This window comes from Taudactylus pleione, unplaced genomic scaffold, assembly GCF_031769625.1.
Source record: "Taudactylus pleione unplaced genomic scaffold, aTauple2 ptg000397bl, whole genome shotgun sequence".
Taxonomy (NCBI): domain Eukaryota; kingdom Metazoa; phylum Chordata; class Amphibia; order Anura; family Myobatrachidae; genus Taudactylus; species Taudactylus pleione.
Genome location: NW_028284799.1, coordinates 7,441,962 through 7,458,083, shown reverse-complemented (window position 1 = coordinate 7,458,083; position 16,122 = coordinate 7,441,962). Strand labels below are relative to the sequence as shown.

Below are 16,122 nucleotides of genomic sequence, written 5' to 3'. Positions count from 1 at the left end.
CCCCGCCCCGAAGGGACCATTCCTGAGCAGCACTGTATCTTCTCAATAAACGGTTGTTCTGTTTTCTGTTTTTCACTAACACCGCATTACACACACCCATCCTCTTTCCTGCACATCCAGAGAGCGCACCTGAACCACCTTATCTCTGCCTCCACATACCTGTCCTACATCATTTACACCTCCACATACCTGTCCCACATCATTTACACTATACCCGTTACTCACCCAATGGTTTGTGAACCCTCCAGCTCGCCGGACTCAGAACCCACTCCAGTACTTCAGACCTCAGTCACACCTCCATTGGACTTTATTTTTTCTGCCTGATACCTGTTACCAGCCTCATTAATTGGACTTTGTTTTCCTGCCAGATATCTGTTTTCAGCCACACTTTACTTGGACTTTTTTTCTGCCAGTTTATATATCTGTTACCGTTTCATGAATTATCGTACTCCTATTAAACCTGCTGCATTTCAATACTGCAAAACCGTTCCAGTTTCTTCTCTTGCATCCACCCCGGGTTCAAAAAATAATCCAAGCCTGACAATACCCACATAATGTACACCTCTACATACCCACATCATTTACACCTCTACATACCTGTCCTACATAATTTACACCTCCACCTCCCACATAATTTACACCTCTACATACGTGACTCAAATCAGTTACACCTCCACATACCTGTACCACATAATTTACACCTCCACATACCTGCCCCACATCAATTACACTTCCATATACACGTCCCACCTCCACATACTTGTCCCACATCATTTAAACCTCCACATACTCACATAATTTACACCTCTACATACCTCTCCCACATAATTTACACCTTCACATACCTGCCCCAGAACAATTACACCACCACATACCTGTCCCACATGATTTACACCGCCACAAACCCACATAATCTACACCTCTACATACCTGTCCCACATCATTTACACCTCCACATACCCACATTATTTACACCTCTACTTACCTGTCCCAAATCATTACACCTAAACATACCCGTCCCAAATAATTTACACCTCCACATACCTGTCCCACATCATTTACACCTCCACATACCTGTCCCACATCATTTACACCTCCACATAACTGTCCCACATCATTTAAACCTCCACATACTCACATAATTTACACCTTCACATACCTGTCCCACATCATTTACACCTCCACATACCTGTCCCACATCATTTACACCTCCACATACCTGTCCCACATCATTTACACCTCCACATACCTGTCCCATATCATTTACGCCTCTACATACCTGTCCTATATCATTTACGCCTCCACAGACCTGTCCCACATCATTTACGCCTCCACAGACCTGTCCCACATCATTTACGCCTCCACAGACCTGTCCCACATCATTTACACCTCCACATACCTGTCCCACATCATTTACACCTCCACATAACTGTCCCGCATCATTTAAACCTCCACATACTCACATAATATACACCTCCACATACCTGTCCCACATCATTTACACCTCCACATACCTGTCCCACATCATTTACACCTCCACATACCTGTCCTATATCATTTACACCTCCACATACCTGTCCCACATCATTTACACCTCCACACACCCGTCCCACATCATTTACACCTCCACATACCCATCCCACATCATTTATACCTCTACACATACCTGTCCCACATAAGTTACACCTCCACATACCCATCCCACATCATTTACACCTCCATATCCTTGTCCCACATCATTTACACCTTCACATACCCATCCTACATCAGTTATAGACATGTCATTATTGCCCAGATTATGCTATTGAAACCCCTCCAATTGTGTGATTATTCATAGGGAGGGGTAACCCAGAGGTTCTGCACCGCAGGCCTGATTCATTACGGATCGCAATTGCAACAGCGTACGCAGATCGGCCGATGGTGCATCCTGCGCATACATAAGCACCGCAGTGCACATGCGTGAGTTAGCGTTGCGATTTCACTGCAATCACTTATGCAAAAACAAAGCCATCGCAGATCGAGGGTCGGGAATTCAGTGTTTGAGGGTGGTGACTGGGGAGTGGTTGGAGAAACGCAGATGTGCCTGTCCGTTTCAACGCCGTTTCCTGGGCATGCTTAAATTAGACATTGCAACAGCATATGAAGCCTGAGTACTCATTTGCAATTTCTGAGTTAGGTCAGACCTGCTGAAATTCTCCATGAGGGTCCGATGTTACTCAATGTTACCAATGTATACGCAGGATTGCAAGGTCTTTCGTCTCTGCAAAAGCGGTAATGGGTGTCTCTATGCCAGGTGAGCAGTTGCAGACATTAGCATATTTTCGCAGCAGAACTGCATGCGTAATCGCAGCTGCGATCACAATAGTGATCCATAGTGAATCAGGTCCTGTGTCCCAACCTTTTTACCTTAGAATAAAGATTTTCCTACTTTTTCACCTGCTCCTCACAATGTAAGTTTAGAAATGAATTGCAAATGGAATTTGGAGGGAGAGTTCACCGTGAGTACGGTTTGCAGGACCCAACTCGCACCTAATTGAATTGACCCCTAATTATGCCTCATGGAATGTGGCCAATTTGGAATTAGATCCAACCATGATTGCTAGAAACTGTATGAGCAGCTTTGCATTGTTCCATGCTATGTAGATGATTGCGAGCTATCATTCATCATTCTTTTCTCAACCAATCATTTGGGGCCTATCATGTGACCTTTGCTGCAATTCTCCAAAATTCTGACAAGAAGTCTGAATACTGCCTCCATTTTAGGTTTCATATAAATAAAGGACATTCACCTTCTTTCTGTTAACTTTGGCCCTCATTCAGAGCCACTCGCTAGCGGCAGTACGCTCGTTCCGAGCGATGTTCGCACATCTGCGCATGCGTACGGTTTTTAGTACGCATGCGCGAACCAGTCAGTGCGGCTGAAAATCGTTTGTACGCAATATAGCGAGTGCCTGCTATTTTGAGTGACAGAATGAGGCGTATGTGGGTGGTAACAGGGGAAGGTGCTTGAAATCGGGGAGTGGAGATCAGAACGCAGGCGTGCTTAAAGGTCAAAACGGGCGTTTTATGGGTGTGCATAATTAATATAGCAGCGTCATTGACCACGTCACTTGGTTTTTTTTAACTCAGAACTGCTTGCAAAATAGCGGTTGAAAAAACCAACCAAAAGAATAGCGAGCAGTTCATATCCTGCCTGTTCAAACTAAGAACCTGATTCAGAGCCGCTATTTGCGATCGCACGGTCTGAATCAGGACGGGGAGTTTTTTTTTATTCCGGCCTCCAGGCCGCGCACACAGCTGTGGGTGACCACCCACAGCTTGTACGAGCGGCCTGGCGATGGTCGCGATTATCGCGACCATCGGCATTGCGAGGAGACCCTTGTGGTAGGGTCTCAGAACTCGCAATGCCAAGTGGACTTCCAGCTCTAATAGAGACGGAAGTCCACTACTGACATCACGAGTGATGTCAGTAGGGTCGCCCACAAACGGCAGGCGTTACCTCGGGAACGCCTCTGTTTGTTCAGCCACCCCCCCTACCAGCCTACAAAACGGGGCAAGCTGTCGATCAACATCGACAGCCGCCCCGTTTTGCTGTGAGCTCCGGAGCAAGTGAAGGTCTCACTCGTAACGGGGCTCGTGCACGCGCGTTGCGTGCGCACTGGGCCACCATCGACCCGCTTGTGAGCGCAATGCGCTTGCGAGCGGGTCTGAATCAGACCCTACATTTTCAGTCCGTCCCCCTCCTGGACAGCAGTACAATGAAATCTCCAGTCAAAAACATTTTTTACACTATCATAAATTAAGAAATAGAGAAGTGCGCCATTTACAAAGAGAAGATAATACACATACAGTATATCTGATAAATGGACTGAATTTACATATATATTTTCATGTACCATATATAGGGCTCTTGAAAATTATTGAATGGTAAAGCAGAAATGCATCTTTTGTACCAGTAGTTTGGAAATGTATAGGGGATTACAATGTTCTCCTTACATAATCTTTGTACCAGCACGAAGAGACCTGCCAAAGTAAATGAACCTGGTCATATGATATAGAGCAGGTGCGATGCAAACATACAAGCACGGAATACATTACACAGTACTGCACTGAAGCAGAATTATAGCACCTGGTAAAAAGAGTAAGTACATATTGGAAAGCCTAACATTGCTAACTCAATCTATGGTCTGAAAACTGAAAGCTGGTACAGCTTTGCTATAAGAATAATCTAACTAGGTGCTTGCTGTGCACAACCAAAATGAAAAAACACAATTCTGCGCTGGAGTGTAAAACAATCAATTTATTTTATTCACATGAATAGCATAATAAAATTAATCAGATTAAAAATAAAGTAATCTAAAAAGGCAACCTGTAAGAGCTCATTTAAACACATCTAAAACAAGATATGCAATTGTGGTTTGAATGCAATGTAATAAGTAGCAGCATTAATTTGCAATTGTAGCAGCTTGAATTCAATAGATACTTTTCTTTATGTCATTACTCATACCAATTACACCAAATTCTCGGGTCCGACACGGCAATTTGAACAGTGGTCAATCCCGGGTCGAACCCGGCTTCAGACCGCATTTATACCGCTTTTATACCTAAATTCCGGATCTGACCCAGAGGTTGGAACAGGGGAGCTCATTCAGACCCGGACGTTAAGCTGCGCTCTCACGCAGCTAAAAGGGGCCAGGTATGCAAATGCTGCGATCGCACTGTCTGGTGAAAGGACGTCCTCTGTGCCTTAGAGAGCGATGGCAGTGAGCGCACGCTGGAGTATAAAGACGCCCACCTTTCATTCATAGCACACGTCATCTCTAGGAAGTGTGTGATTAATAGGTGACATCGAGAGCCATCGGAGCAGCCCACTCCCCCGTTCACAAGCACCTTCCCTTGTTACCACCCACAAACGGCGCTATCTGTCACTCAAAGTAGGGTCCAGTCTGTGTACTACGAGCGCACGATTCTCGGCTGCAGTGACTGGTTCGCGCATGCATACTTTGATGCATGCGCAAATGTGTGATAATCGCCCATAGTGTGCGTTCTCAGCTTAGCGAATGGATCTAAATCAGGCCCAGGGTTCCAAACAGGATCAGACCCAGAAATTAAGCTGGCGCCGACCCAGGATATTCCCGAGTCAGCGCCATTCAGCCCATATATATACATATATATATATATATATATATATATATATATATATGGGTCCCCACACGTTTGTTGCCCAGGGGCACCCACAGACCTTAATCCTGCCCTGGATTCCTGGGTCAAGTGACCCGGCAATCCAACCTGGGTGGCAAGCTGGGTTGAACATGGAAACGACCTTTGTAACTCAGTAATGTGAACAGTCCTGCTAAGAAAATGGCTGCCGCGACATTTTCCTGGTGACTTGCGCATGCACAGTAGACTGTGGCCACAAACTAGTGCCCAGAGTCTGCTGCTTAGTCAGTGCGCTGCCAGCCGCTCGGGGGAGAGGAGGGGGCCCCCCCATGGGAAATGAACATGGGCTCCCCTGTGTGGAGATGTTCCCCATAGCAACCAATCAGATTCTCTTTAACATTTAACTGGCACCTTCTAGAAGATAATAGCTATAATCCGATTGGTGGCTATGGGCAACATCTCCACTTCTAAAAAGTCTCACTTTAGTAAATTTACCCCCTAGCCTCTGGGAACTAGTTTGAACTTTGATGGAGTGCTAGATCCCAGTGACAATTCATTTTAAGTGGGAGATCTAATAATTTTTTTTTGGATGGCATTACATAGATTAAGAAGTTATCATTTATACTTACTGTATCTATAGCAGTTGCTGTTCCTTTAACTGAATGCTTTGTAATGCAAAAGCACAATGCAGTGCATGTTTTCCAGGTCTCCTCACAGAATCTCAAGTGAAATAATAGGCTCCACCAATAGAGCTTATAAAATGTGTCAGTAAGTAATGACTACACCTGTGCACCTGCTAGGTGACCTGGAAAACGAGAACTGGTCAATATGATAGGAATAATTTCTGTTGGTGGCTACCAATCATAAAATATGTGGATAAAGACAACTGCAACCATGCCCACATAACTGATCCTATGGATGACGGGTAAGCACAATTCACATAATTTAATAATTGTTGTTGAATTTCTCAATAAGAAACTTTTGGCCAAGAGGTACCATGAAAAAAGTTGATACTTTAGAGCAGGGGTAGCCAACTCTAGTCCTCGAGAGCTACCAACAGTGCATGTTTTCCAAGTCTCTTCACAGAATCACAAGTGAAATAATTAGCTCCACCTATGGATCTTTTCAAATGTGTTAGTGAGTAATGACTACACCTGTGCACTAGCTAGGTGGTCTAGAAAACGTGAACTGTTAGTAGTTCTCGAGGACCGAGGTTGGCTACCCCTGCTCTAGAGAGCCATGCTTTACTGTAAGAAAGTTGGAACCACTTCCACATAGTATTAAATCTGGGTTAAAATGGATGGAAAAGTCCTGGCAATAGGGGATAAATGTTGGAGTCACAAGGTTTAAAAAAGAAAAGAAAAAAAAATTATAAAGACATATACTGTATTTGTTGTCCATGTACTTGTAAAAATAAAACATATAAATAGTATAGTGGTGGTGTTGCGCTTTTTACATGAAAATAACTTATCTAATAGACTTATAAGGCAGAATAAAATAAAGTTAGACTAATGAAAGCTGATGAGTTACTACACATTTTTACTATTTGTGCCACTATTTGTGCCACTATTAGTGCCACGTTATTATACAAATCTTATGGTGCGTACACACGGTACGATCAGTCAGCGATAACGATATTGCTGACTGATCGACCTGCGATCAACAACTGCGGGGCCCTATAGTAACCTGGTCAATATCGACCAGGTTACCCTGCATGCATGGTCGATGGATGATATCTTTATCATCCATACGTGCCCGCGCATCGCAAGTCATTGGTGGGTTGGAGGCACCAAAAAATGCACGATATGAACAATAACGATATCGTTCATATTGTGCATTTTTACCGTACCGTGTGTACGCACCATTACAGTTTTCAGTGATCAGATAAACCAGGGGTTCTCAAACTCGGTCCTCAGGACCCCACACAAGTCACGTTTTGCAGGTCACCCAGCAGGTGCACAGGTGTAATCATTACTCACAGATACGTTTTAAAAGGTCCACAGGTGGAGCTAATTATTTCACTTGATTCAGTGTGGAGACATGGAAAACATGCACTGTTTGGAGTCCTGAGGACCGAGTTTGAGAACCTGTGAGATAAACAATTGTTATATTCAAATGTATGCTGATGTCATCCATCGTTCCTTATGCACATTGTTGTTCCTATTTTCTTTATCTTTATTAACAAACATTACACATGTCATGTAATCACAATTTATGCTTAAGCTCTTACACTGGGATGTGGTCCATATCCCGGATGTCAAAATGCTGTCGCGGGAATCCCGACACCTGTCAGAATCCCGGTTCAGGCAACCTGAACGGTAAGTATTACAGTTAGGGGGAATGTTAGGGTTAGACATTAGAGGGGAGGGTTATGTATAGGCTGCCGGGGGGAGGGGGGTTATGTTTCGGCTGTTGGGGAGAGGGTTTAGATTTAAGCTGCAGTGGGGGGGGGGTAGGGATACGGGTTAGATTTAGGCTGCGAAGGGGAGGGTTAGGGTTAGGCTGCAGGGAAGGAGGGTTAAGTTTAGGGGTAGGGTTAGGATACTTACCTGCAGGTGTCGGTATCCTAACCCTGTCGGGGTGCCTGATGTTGGGATTCTGACCACCGAGATCCTGAGCGCCAGCATCCCGTATCCAACCCCTTACACTAATATCTGCTGCCATCTCTCTTAATCCACCACTTCTTAAATATGGCCGTCAACCATCGATATCTAGCAACCATAGATGGTTTGCCATCGATGGTTCTATATCAATGGCAGACAGTGTGGCAATGGTTTTTTGTTTCCCAGCGCGTGGACATGAAGCATAACTCTGCCTCTGAAGTGCAACTGAGATGCCACCCCCTTTTTCTTGATTGGTCCATGGCCAGCCTGGTCCACGAACAGTGCTGGCCACAGATGGTATAAACCTGTTTATGGTTTCTTGCTAACAATAAAAAGCACCGATGACACCATCGATGGTTCACCATTCAATGGCCATGTCTACCACTGCTACCATTTTCTCCTGTCTCCCAATGCACTCCTACCTGCTTTCCTGACACTTTTATATCCTCTGCTCACACATACACTCCTCTCTTTTTGGTTTTGGACCAAGAAGCAGAATAAAACAAACATATCTGGGGTATGATATGAGTCTATAATTTAATGCACTTCACGGGTCACCTCTCACTTGATAAACAAACACTGTATACATATACTGTATATCAATGGTTCTCAAACTCGGTCCTCAGGACCCCACACAGGTCACGTTTTCCAGGTCACCCAGCAGGTGCACAGGTGGATTCATTACTCACTGACACATTTTAAAAGATCCACAGGTGGAGCTAATTATTTCACTTGATATTCTGTGAGGAGACATGGAAAACATGCACTGTTTGGGGTCCTGAGGAATGAGTTTGAGAACCTGTGCTGTATACGAATAAAAATAAATTCTCCTAGTTGTAACTATTTTCTTATTTATTTCAGCTGATTACAAAGTTTAACAATAGCTTGTTGCAAGCTAACTTTAGGAAAGCGTCTGTTTTTGCTATAAGGTAAACATTTGCATTACAGTATGTATCAATATGCAGTATTATGCTGGTGCATGTGTAAAGGTGCATATCCACTACACGATGAAAGAACGATTAAACAATAACGACATCGTTATCGTTCATTATACTGTGCAGTGGATAATGGCCCTGATTCAGACCCACTCACTGCCGCTCGCAAAGCTGTGGGAGACCTCCCACAGCTTGTGCGAGTGACCTGGAGACCGTCGCGATTATCGCAACAATCGGCCTTGCGACAAGACCCTGTGGTAGGGTCAAGGCTGCCGCAAGGCCGAGAGCAGGAAGTCCACTACTGACATCGTGAGCGGCTCTGAGTCAGGCCCTATGTGCCCACACTGAACGATATGCCATTCAGTGCAGGCACCCTCCCTCATCCCCGAACATGCACAACCTAACGATATCGTCAGGTTGGGCAGTATGTTCAGGTGCAGTGGCATCACAAGGGGGGTGCGGGCCGCACCCGCGTGTCAACCGCCAAGGGGTGACACCAAGGTGCAGACTGACACTCCCCCACAGTGACAGTAACCGGGTGCTGCACTGTAGTATTAAGTGCAGCACCCGGCTCCTGACACTGCGAGGGAGCCAGAACTGCAACACAATGCAGTCAGTAACCCCTGCACCCCCTCCCAATAATATAAAAAAAACGGGACGAGAGTGATCGGGCCACGAGGCCACACCCCCGTCCCGCAAGGCCACATCTCTTCGAACGAGGCCATGCCCCCTTTTCTGGGGGGGCGCGGCTGCACCGCGCTCATGTCTCTCCCCGCACCGGGTGACACCGCGGGGAGGGATGCCACTGTTCAGGCAATGACAGATGCTGACAACGACCAGCGGCAGCGCGCAGCGCTGGTCATTACCGGCATATTCACTATACGATTAATGAACAATTGAGCGATAACGATGTCGTTATTGTTCAATCATACATTTACCGGTATATTGTGTAGTGGATATGCGCCTTAAGAATGAATGTAAAAGCCATCTTGGATGTATGCATGCACTAACAGATCTGCATGTTACCAATCGGTTAGTGGATGTTGATAAAAATTTGTATATAATAATGTACATATTTTATGTTTACTGTTTCAGCCCTGATCCAGTCATCGCACATTTCCAGTTGCTGTTTTGCTCTGACAGCACTACACTGACAAAAATAAAAGCTGACAATGTGTCTCAGGTTCTGAGACTTTACAATGCAAGCAGGGAGAATATATCAATAGATGTGCAGAGTGTGACGGTAGGAGGTAAGGCTTTTATTTCTTATTTATAAATATAAATATGAGGAACTGCACATATCTTCAAGTAGGATGATAGTGCACGTATGAATGATAATAGTGGGATTGGGATGGGTTCTGGGTGAACGGATTCTCACGTGGTTAGGCTTATTTCATATGAGTAATAGTTGGGAGCTATGCAGATGTCAATTAATTACACAGTACAATTGTATGTTTGTTTATACTTGGCTTAGGAACTTGTGTGACTGCAGATATTTGTCCACGACTCATGACTAGCCGTGTTATAGCAGAGCGCCACCTGGTGGCAACGTCTAGGCTATGCTACTTGCAGTTTAAAGTTCTTTATGCCGTCCGATTACAAACTCACCTAATAATTTCAAATGCGTGATGCATATAGACAATGTAACTAAATAATACCGGAGATCAAGTAAAAAAAAGCTCATTACAATTACAGTTGGTAGAACAGTAGCTGATCTGATGTGATCCTTCTGGCCAATGAGCATTCCGATGTAATAACATCCCTAGGAAGGACTTCCAAGACACAGAAATGAGAACTGCTGTTGATTGGTCGATGGGCGTGGTGTATGTAAATTAAAAAAATAATACTGATAACATGTTCAAACTACAGCATTTTATAAGATTTTCAAACACGAACTGCAGCCTTATTACTATTCTGTGTTATACTAATCGATTTTGAGTGATAAACTGATTTTGTAAATTAGTCTCCCTTATTTAAAAGTAGAGCTGCTATAGGCGGGTCTTTAATGAAAACAGCAGTATGTTAAGACTATACTTTCAGGGATCATTTCTATAGTTTTTGACTTCGGAAATGTGCTCTAAAGTGTCCAGACCATTCAACCATGATGAAGAACTTCAGTGTTTCTTTCTGAGCGCGAAGTGAGCTTATAGTGTTGCTTCATTGCAGCTGCTATCTGCTTTTGATGACCGTTCCACTCTCTTTCGGGAGAGTTGGAGGAAAGGAACACATGCTGAGTGGTTGTTTATTACTGTGAAAGATAGAACTACAATGAGGTAGAAAACTGTGAGCATAATACACATATGTAACTATAATGGTATGTCATTATTATTTTATAAGTGTAATTAGAATTTTAAGTAAATATAAGATATATTGGTCTATTCAGCAACAGTGATGATGTTGCCCAGAATATTATCGGGCAACATGGTCATGAGATTTTATCAATTATAATAAAGTAAGTAAGCTATTCAGCACGATTTCAGCAGGGACAGCGGTTGCCGTAACACGCTGTCCCTGCGATGTCACAGAAGGGATTGTTCTTCTGTTTGTTCCCTGCGCATGCTCAGTCATGCGCCTGGGAACAGTCTCCGTCCTGGCTTCCCGGTGACCGCGGAGGGGTAAGTACAGCTCCAGCCTCCCGAAATTGATTGATATGTGTATACATGTATATTTCTGTGCTTTTATATTTAAATGTTAAATATAATTGCACATAAATATACATGTATACACATCTCAATCAATTTCAGGGGGTTTAAAAGCCTCTAAAGTGACTTACCTGCCGCTGATTACCGGGAAGCAGGGACGGAGACTGGGCGGGGTTACAAGTTGCTGCAGGGACTTATGGGAAAATTTCCCTCTGTCCCTGCAGTTTTTGGGAAATGTAAGTATTTTCTTCATGTAATGCTATTCTGAAATGGCATTATATAAAGGAAATATTTATCGAGTGATTAATGAATATTGCTAAAAGTAATTATATCTCCTCTAGGGAATGAGTAATGTAATTATTATTTATTTTTCTATTATCTCTGTGGAAATGTAACTGTTGTGTTATAGATGTGAAACAATGCTCAGCTGGAAATAATAACAATTAATTTAAACACCATTATTTTTACATCTTCAAAATGTTTTTGAGTAGGGATGGCCATCAGTATGGTTACCATTGATGGCAAAATAGAAAGTTGCCATCGATGGTAACCAACTATGCAATGGATGACCATCTATGGTCATCTCTGCTCTATGACTGACTGCCCCGTGGGCCGATCAGAACTGGGAGGCGTGGCTTCATGTGTGTCAGGGGGCGGAGCTATGGTCAGTGTCCCGACACCTTGAAAAAAAATGATATATTCGGTTATGTTCTTCCATCGATGGAGGGAAACCATCTGGTTCTCCCCCATTGACAGGAAAAACATTTGATATCAGCCATAAACCATCATCGATAGTCGATGGCCATCCTTTATTTTTAGACCACTCGATCCCATCGCTTTGGGGAACGAGTGGGGCTCGTCAACCACATATGCCTTAAAATGACTGAAGCCGAGGCAGAATGCCCCCTTCCCCGCTAACTTACTCTCTCCCCAATGGCACTATTCACGGAAAGGGGAGTCCTGAGGGTTAGTATTTTTAAACTTTAAATATTGCCAGAGCTGGGGAGGGGCTTTTAGTCCCTTTATGTCCCTGGTGTAAATGGGATTCAAGACCCCTTGACATTGTTTGAAACCCGTGCTTAGTGTCTGGGTTTTAAGTGAAAAAGGGGTATTATGGTATTTTCTAAAAATACAAAGGGCCTGGTTCAGCAAGGATCGCAATTGCAAAGCTGCACGCAGGCTATAGATAATGATGTGTGCATGCAGGCTATAGATATGATGTGTGCACACAGGCAGCTTTGCAATTGCGATCCTTGCAATAATGCAAATGCAGCAGGAGGTGTATGACACCCCATGTATGACACCCCTTGCATGACACCCCTGCTACATTTGCTGTCCCAGCACTGCGACGGAGGTTGCAGGCTAGGATCACCATCGCAACCATCGGTGCTTGATGGTCGCGATGGTGGACAGCGCCGGGTGGCCGGGCAGCTGAGTAAGCCTCAGCTTACTCAGGCTGGCCGGCTTGCGAGCCCAGCACACTATGTACATCCACGCAGTCTCTGGGCTGGCCACTCCCGGAAAACTGGGCGGACATGCCACGTTTTCGATAACGCCAGCTGCTCCTGTACCACCCCTTAAATGCCTCTGCCTGGTTTGCGTGCGATTGAGCAGGACCCATTCTGCACCTGCGCACGCGCAGATTCCCCATAATCTGAATCAGGCCCAAAGTCTGCTTTTAAAAAAAGGTATAATTTGTGTGGGTACTGCATAAAAAAAATCTGTGATATTAATGTTGGAACATGACAGGTGCTAATATCAGAAAATGGCCTCAGCACAAGGGTGAGAAAACCCTCAACAGTGACGGGGTTAATACTATTGTAATGGCCGTATGTTTCATGTGCTTATTTTTACTTTGCAGATTTGGCACCGTGTCCAGGGTATTGGGATGCAGATCAAACCTGGCCCTGGCAAATTATACTGCAAGAAAATCAGATTACTCTATGCACTGGCAGTTTATTAACTGGTTACTGGGTACTGACCTCAGCTGACTGTGTTCAAAATAGGTGGGTATAGGTCTGCCACTAAGAAATGCTCGATGTTCATCACCTGTACTGAAGCAGAGTTCACAGTACATAATTGTCAAATCGTGTAACCTGCATGCTCAGCATGGAACCAGATTAGGTTATTTGTAATACATATATTTACATTTCCATACTTATATTAAAAATATGTCTGATTTATTATTTTTACTTAGTAAGAGTGGAGAATACATATACACAGGCAGGTGCATTTTAGTCAACAGTAAATTTTAACCTACCAGTATGTTTTTGGAGAATGGGGAAAAAAAAACGGAATTATGGGGGGTATCCACTTAGCGATTTAGCCAAGTGATTGCACGATAACAACATCGTTATCGTGCAATCGCTTGCAAATCGCGCATGCAACGTGCATGCATCGGGCATGTTTTGGTCGGAAGCGACCAGCGATGTGCGTGCCCGCTGGTCGCTTCTGACATCCGACATCACCCGTACATGCTGGTCAAACTGTTGTTTGAACAAATTGTTTAGATCAAACATTTAACAAACTTGTCTGACGACCATTTTCATCTGTTTTCTGGCATTTAGGAGCAAATTGCTGATGATCAGTTACTCCCATACGTTACCAGATTTTCATTCCAACATATCAACTAGTTGGATGGTTGGACAGAAAATCTTTAGGTGTGTATGCAGCATTACATACTCCACACAGATACGGCCCTGGTTGGGAATGGAATTTATAATCCCAGCGCTGGTCCATAGCAATATTAACCATTGTGCTGCCCCAAAAAATCTAAAAAAAAATCTTACTAATACCCATTTCACATCTGAATGCTGGGTCATACCCAAAAATTTGTTCACAGGTCCATCCCAGATATATCTATATATATTTATAACGGTCAGCTGTAACATTAAAACCACTGACAGGTGAAGTTAATAACATTGATTATATTGTTACAATGGCACTTGTCAAGGGGTGGGGTATATTAGGCAGCAAGTGAACATCAGCCCTTGAAGTTGAGGTGTTGGAAGCAGGAAAAATTGGCAAGTGTAGGGATTTGATCTACTCTGACAAGGGCCAAATTGTGATGGCTGAGCGTCTTCAAAACTGCAGGTCTTGTGTTGTGTTCCCGGTATGCAGTGGTTAGTACCTACCAAAAGTGGTCCAAGGAAGGACAACAGTTGAACCGGCGACAGGGTCATGAGTGCCCAAGGCTCATTGATGCGTGTTGGGAGCGAGGCTAGTCTGCCTGGTCCTATCCCACAGAGGAGCTACTGTAGCACAAATTGCTGAAAAAGTTCACGCTGGCTATGATAGAGAAAGAAAAGTAAAGAAAGGAATATTTTCTGCAATGTGGCAGAGAAGACAAAAGAACTTCATTTTTGGGGCACACTTATAAGGTCGTTAAAACATAACTATATATATATATATATATATATATATATATATATACATACACACAGTACCAGTCAAAAGTTTGGACACACCTTCTCAGTCAATGGTTTTTGCTTATTTAAATTATTTTCAACATAGATTAATACTGAAGACATAGAAACTATGAAAGAACACACATGGAATTATGTTGTAAACAAAAAAGTGTTAAACAACTCAATATATGTTTTATATTTTAGATTCCTCAAAGTAGCCCCATTTTGCTTTGATGACAGCTTTGCACACTCTTGGCATTCTCTCATCTGCTTCATGAGGTAGTCTCCTGGAATAGTTTTGAAGTAACAGGTGTGCCTTGTCAAGAGTCAATCTGTGGAATTATTTGCCTTCTTAATGTGTTTGAGACCATCAGTTGTGTTGTGCAGAGGTAGGGTTAGTACACAGTGGACACCACTATTTGACTACTGTTGTATTACATATTATGGCACCAACCGCTGAACTCATTAAAGAGTAGGGATGTGCAGGCTTGGATAGGTTCGAGTTTGCACGTTGAGTTCGGATTTTTCCCTCCAAAAAAACGGAACTCAGAAAGAGGCTAAACGTCATCTTACATGGACGAACATCATCATTCCTGGACTTTTGTCCAGGAATGATGATGTTCGTCCATGTAAGGTGACATTTAGCCTCTTTCTGAGTTCCGTTTTTTTGGAGGGAAAAATCCGAACTCAACGTGCAAACCCGAACCTATCCGAGCCTGCACATCCCTAGTAAAGAGAAACAACAGTCCATCATTACTTTAAGACATGAAGGTCAGTCGATACGGAAAAGTTCAAGAACTTTGAATGTATCCTCAAGTGCAGTTGCAAAAACCATCAAACGCTATGATGAAACTGGCTCTCATGAGGACCGCCCAAGGAAAGGAAGTCCAAGAGTTACCTCTTCTGCAGAGGATAAGTGCATTAGATTTACCAGCCTCAGAAACCGCTACTTAACAGCACCTCAGATTAGAGACCACATAAAGTCTTCACAGAGTTCAAGTAGCAGACAAAACTCAACATCAACTGTTCAGAGGAGACTGCGTGAATCAGGCCTTCGTGGTCGTATTGCTGCGAAGAACAAGAAGAAGAAAATTGTTTGGGCCAAGATACACAAGGAATGGACATTAGACCAGAGGAAATCTGTACTTTGGTCTGATGAGTCCAAATTTGTGATTTTTCGTTCCAACCGCCATGTCTTTGTGAGACGCAGAGAAGGTGAGCGGATGGTTTCTGCATGTGTGGTTCCCACTGTGAAGCTTGGAGAAGGAGGTGTGATGGTGTGGGGGTGCTTTGCTGGTGACACTGTTGGTGATTTATTAAAAATTTAAGGCACACTTAATCAGCATGGCTACCACAGTATTCTGCAATGCCATGC

The 16,122-nt window shown here is 43.7% G+C and overlaps 1 protein-coding gene and 1 non-coding gene across 2 annotated transcripts in view; both read left to right on the top strand.

Annotated features, from left to right (window-relative positions):
• The window catches only part of LOC148506752 (transmembrane protease serine 11D-like), a 114,008-nt gene that overhangs the window by 74,508 nt on the left and 23,378 nt on the right, over positions 1-16,122 (top strand). The window contains exons 5-7 of the mRNA XM_088446390.1: positions 8,625-8,692; positions 9,794-9,948; positions 13,202-13,346. Coding sequence (XP_088302516.1) covers positions 8,625-8,692; positions 9,794-9,948; positions 13,202-13,346 — 368 coding nt within the window. The remainder of the gene's footprint in view (positions 1-8,624; positions 8,693-9,793; positions 9,949-13,201; positions 13,347-16,122) is intronic.
• Positions 10,723-10,937, top strand: LOC148506753 (small nucleolar RNA U3). The gene has a single exon (XR_015869754.1). It is a non-coding gene; the product is annotated as a small nucleolar RNA U3 (small nucleolar RNA).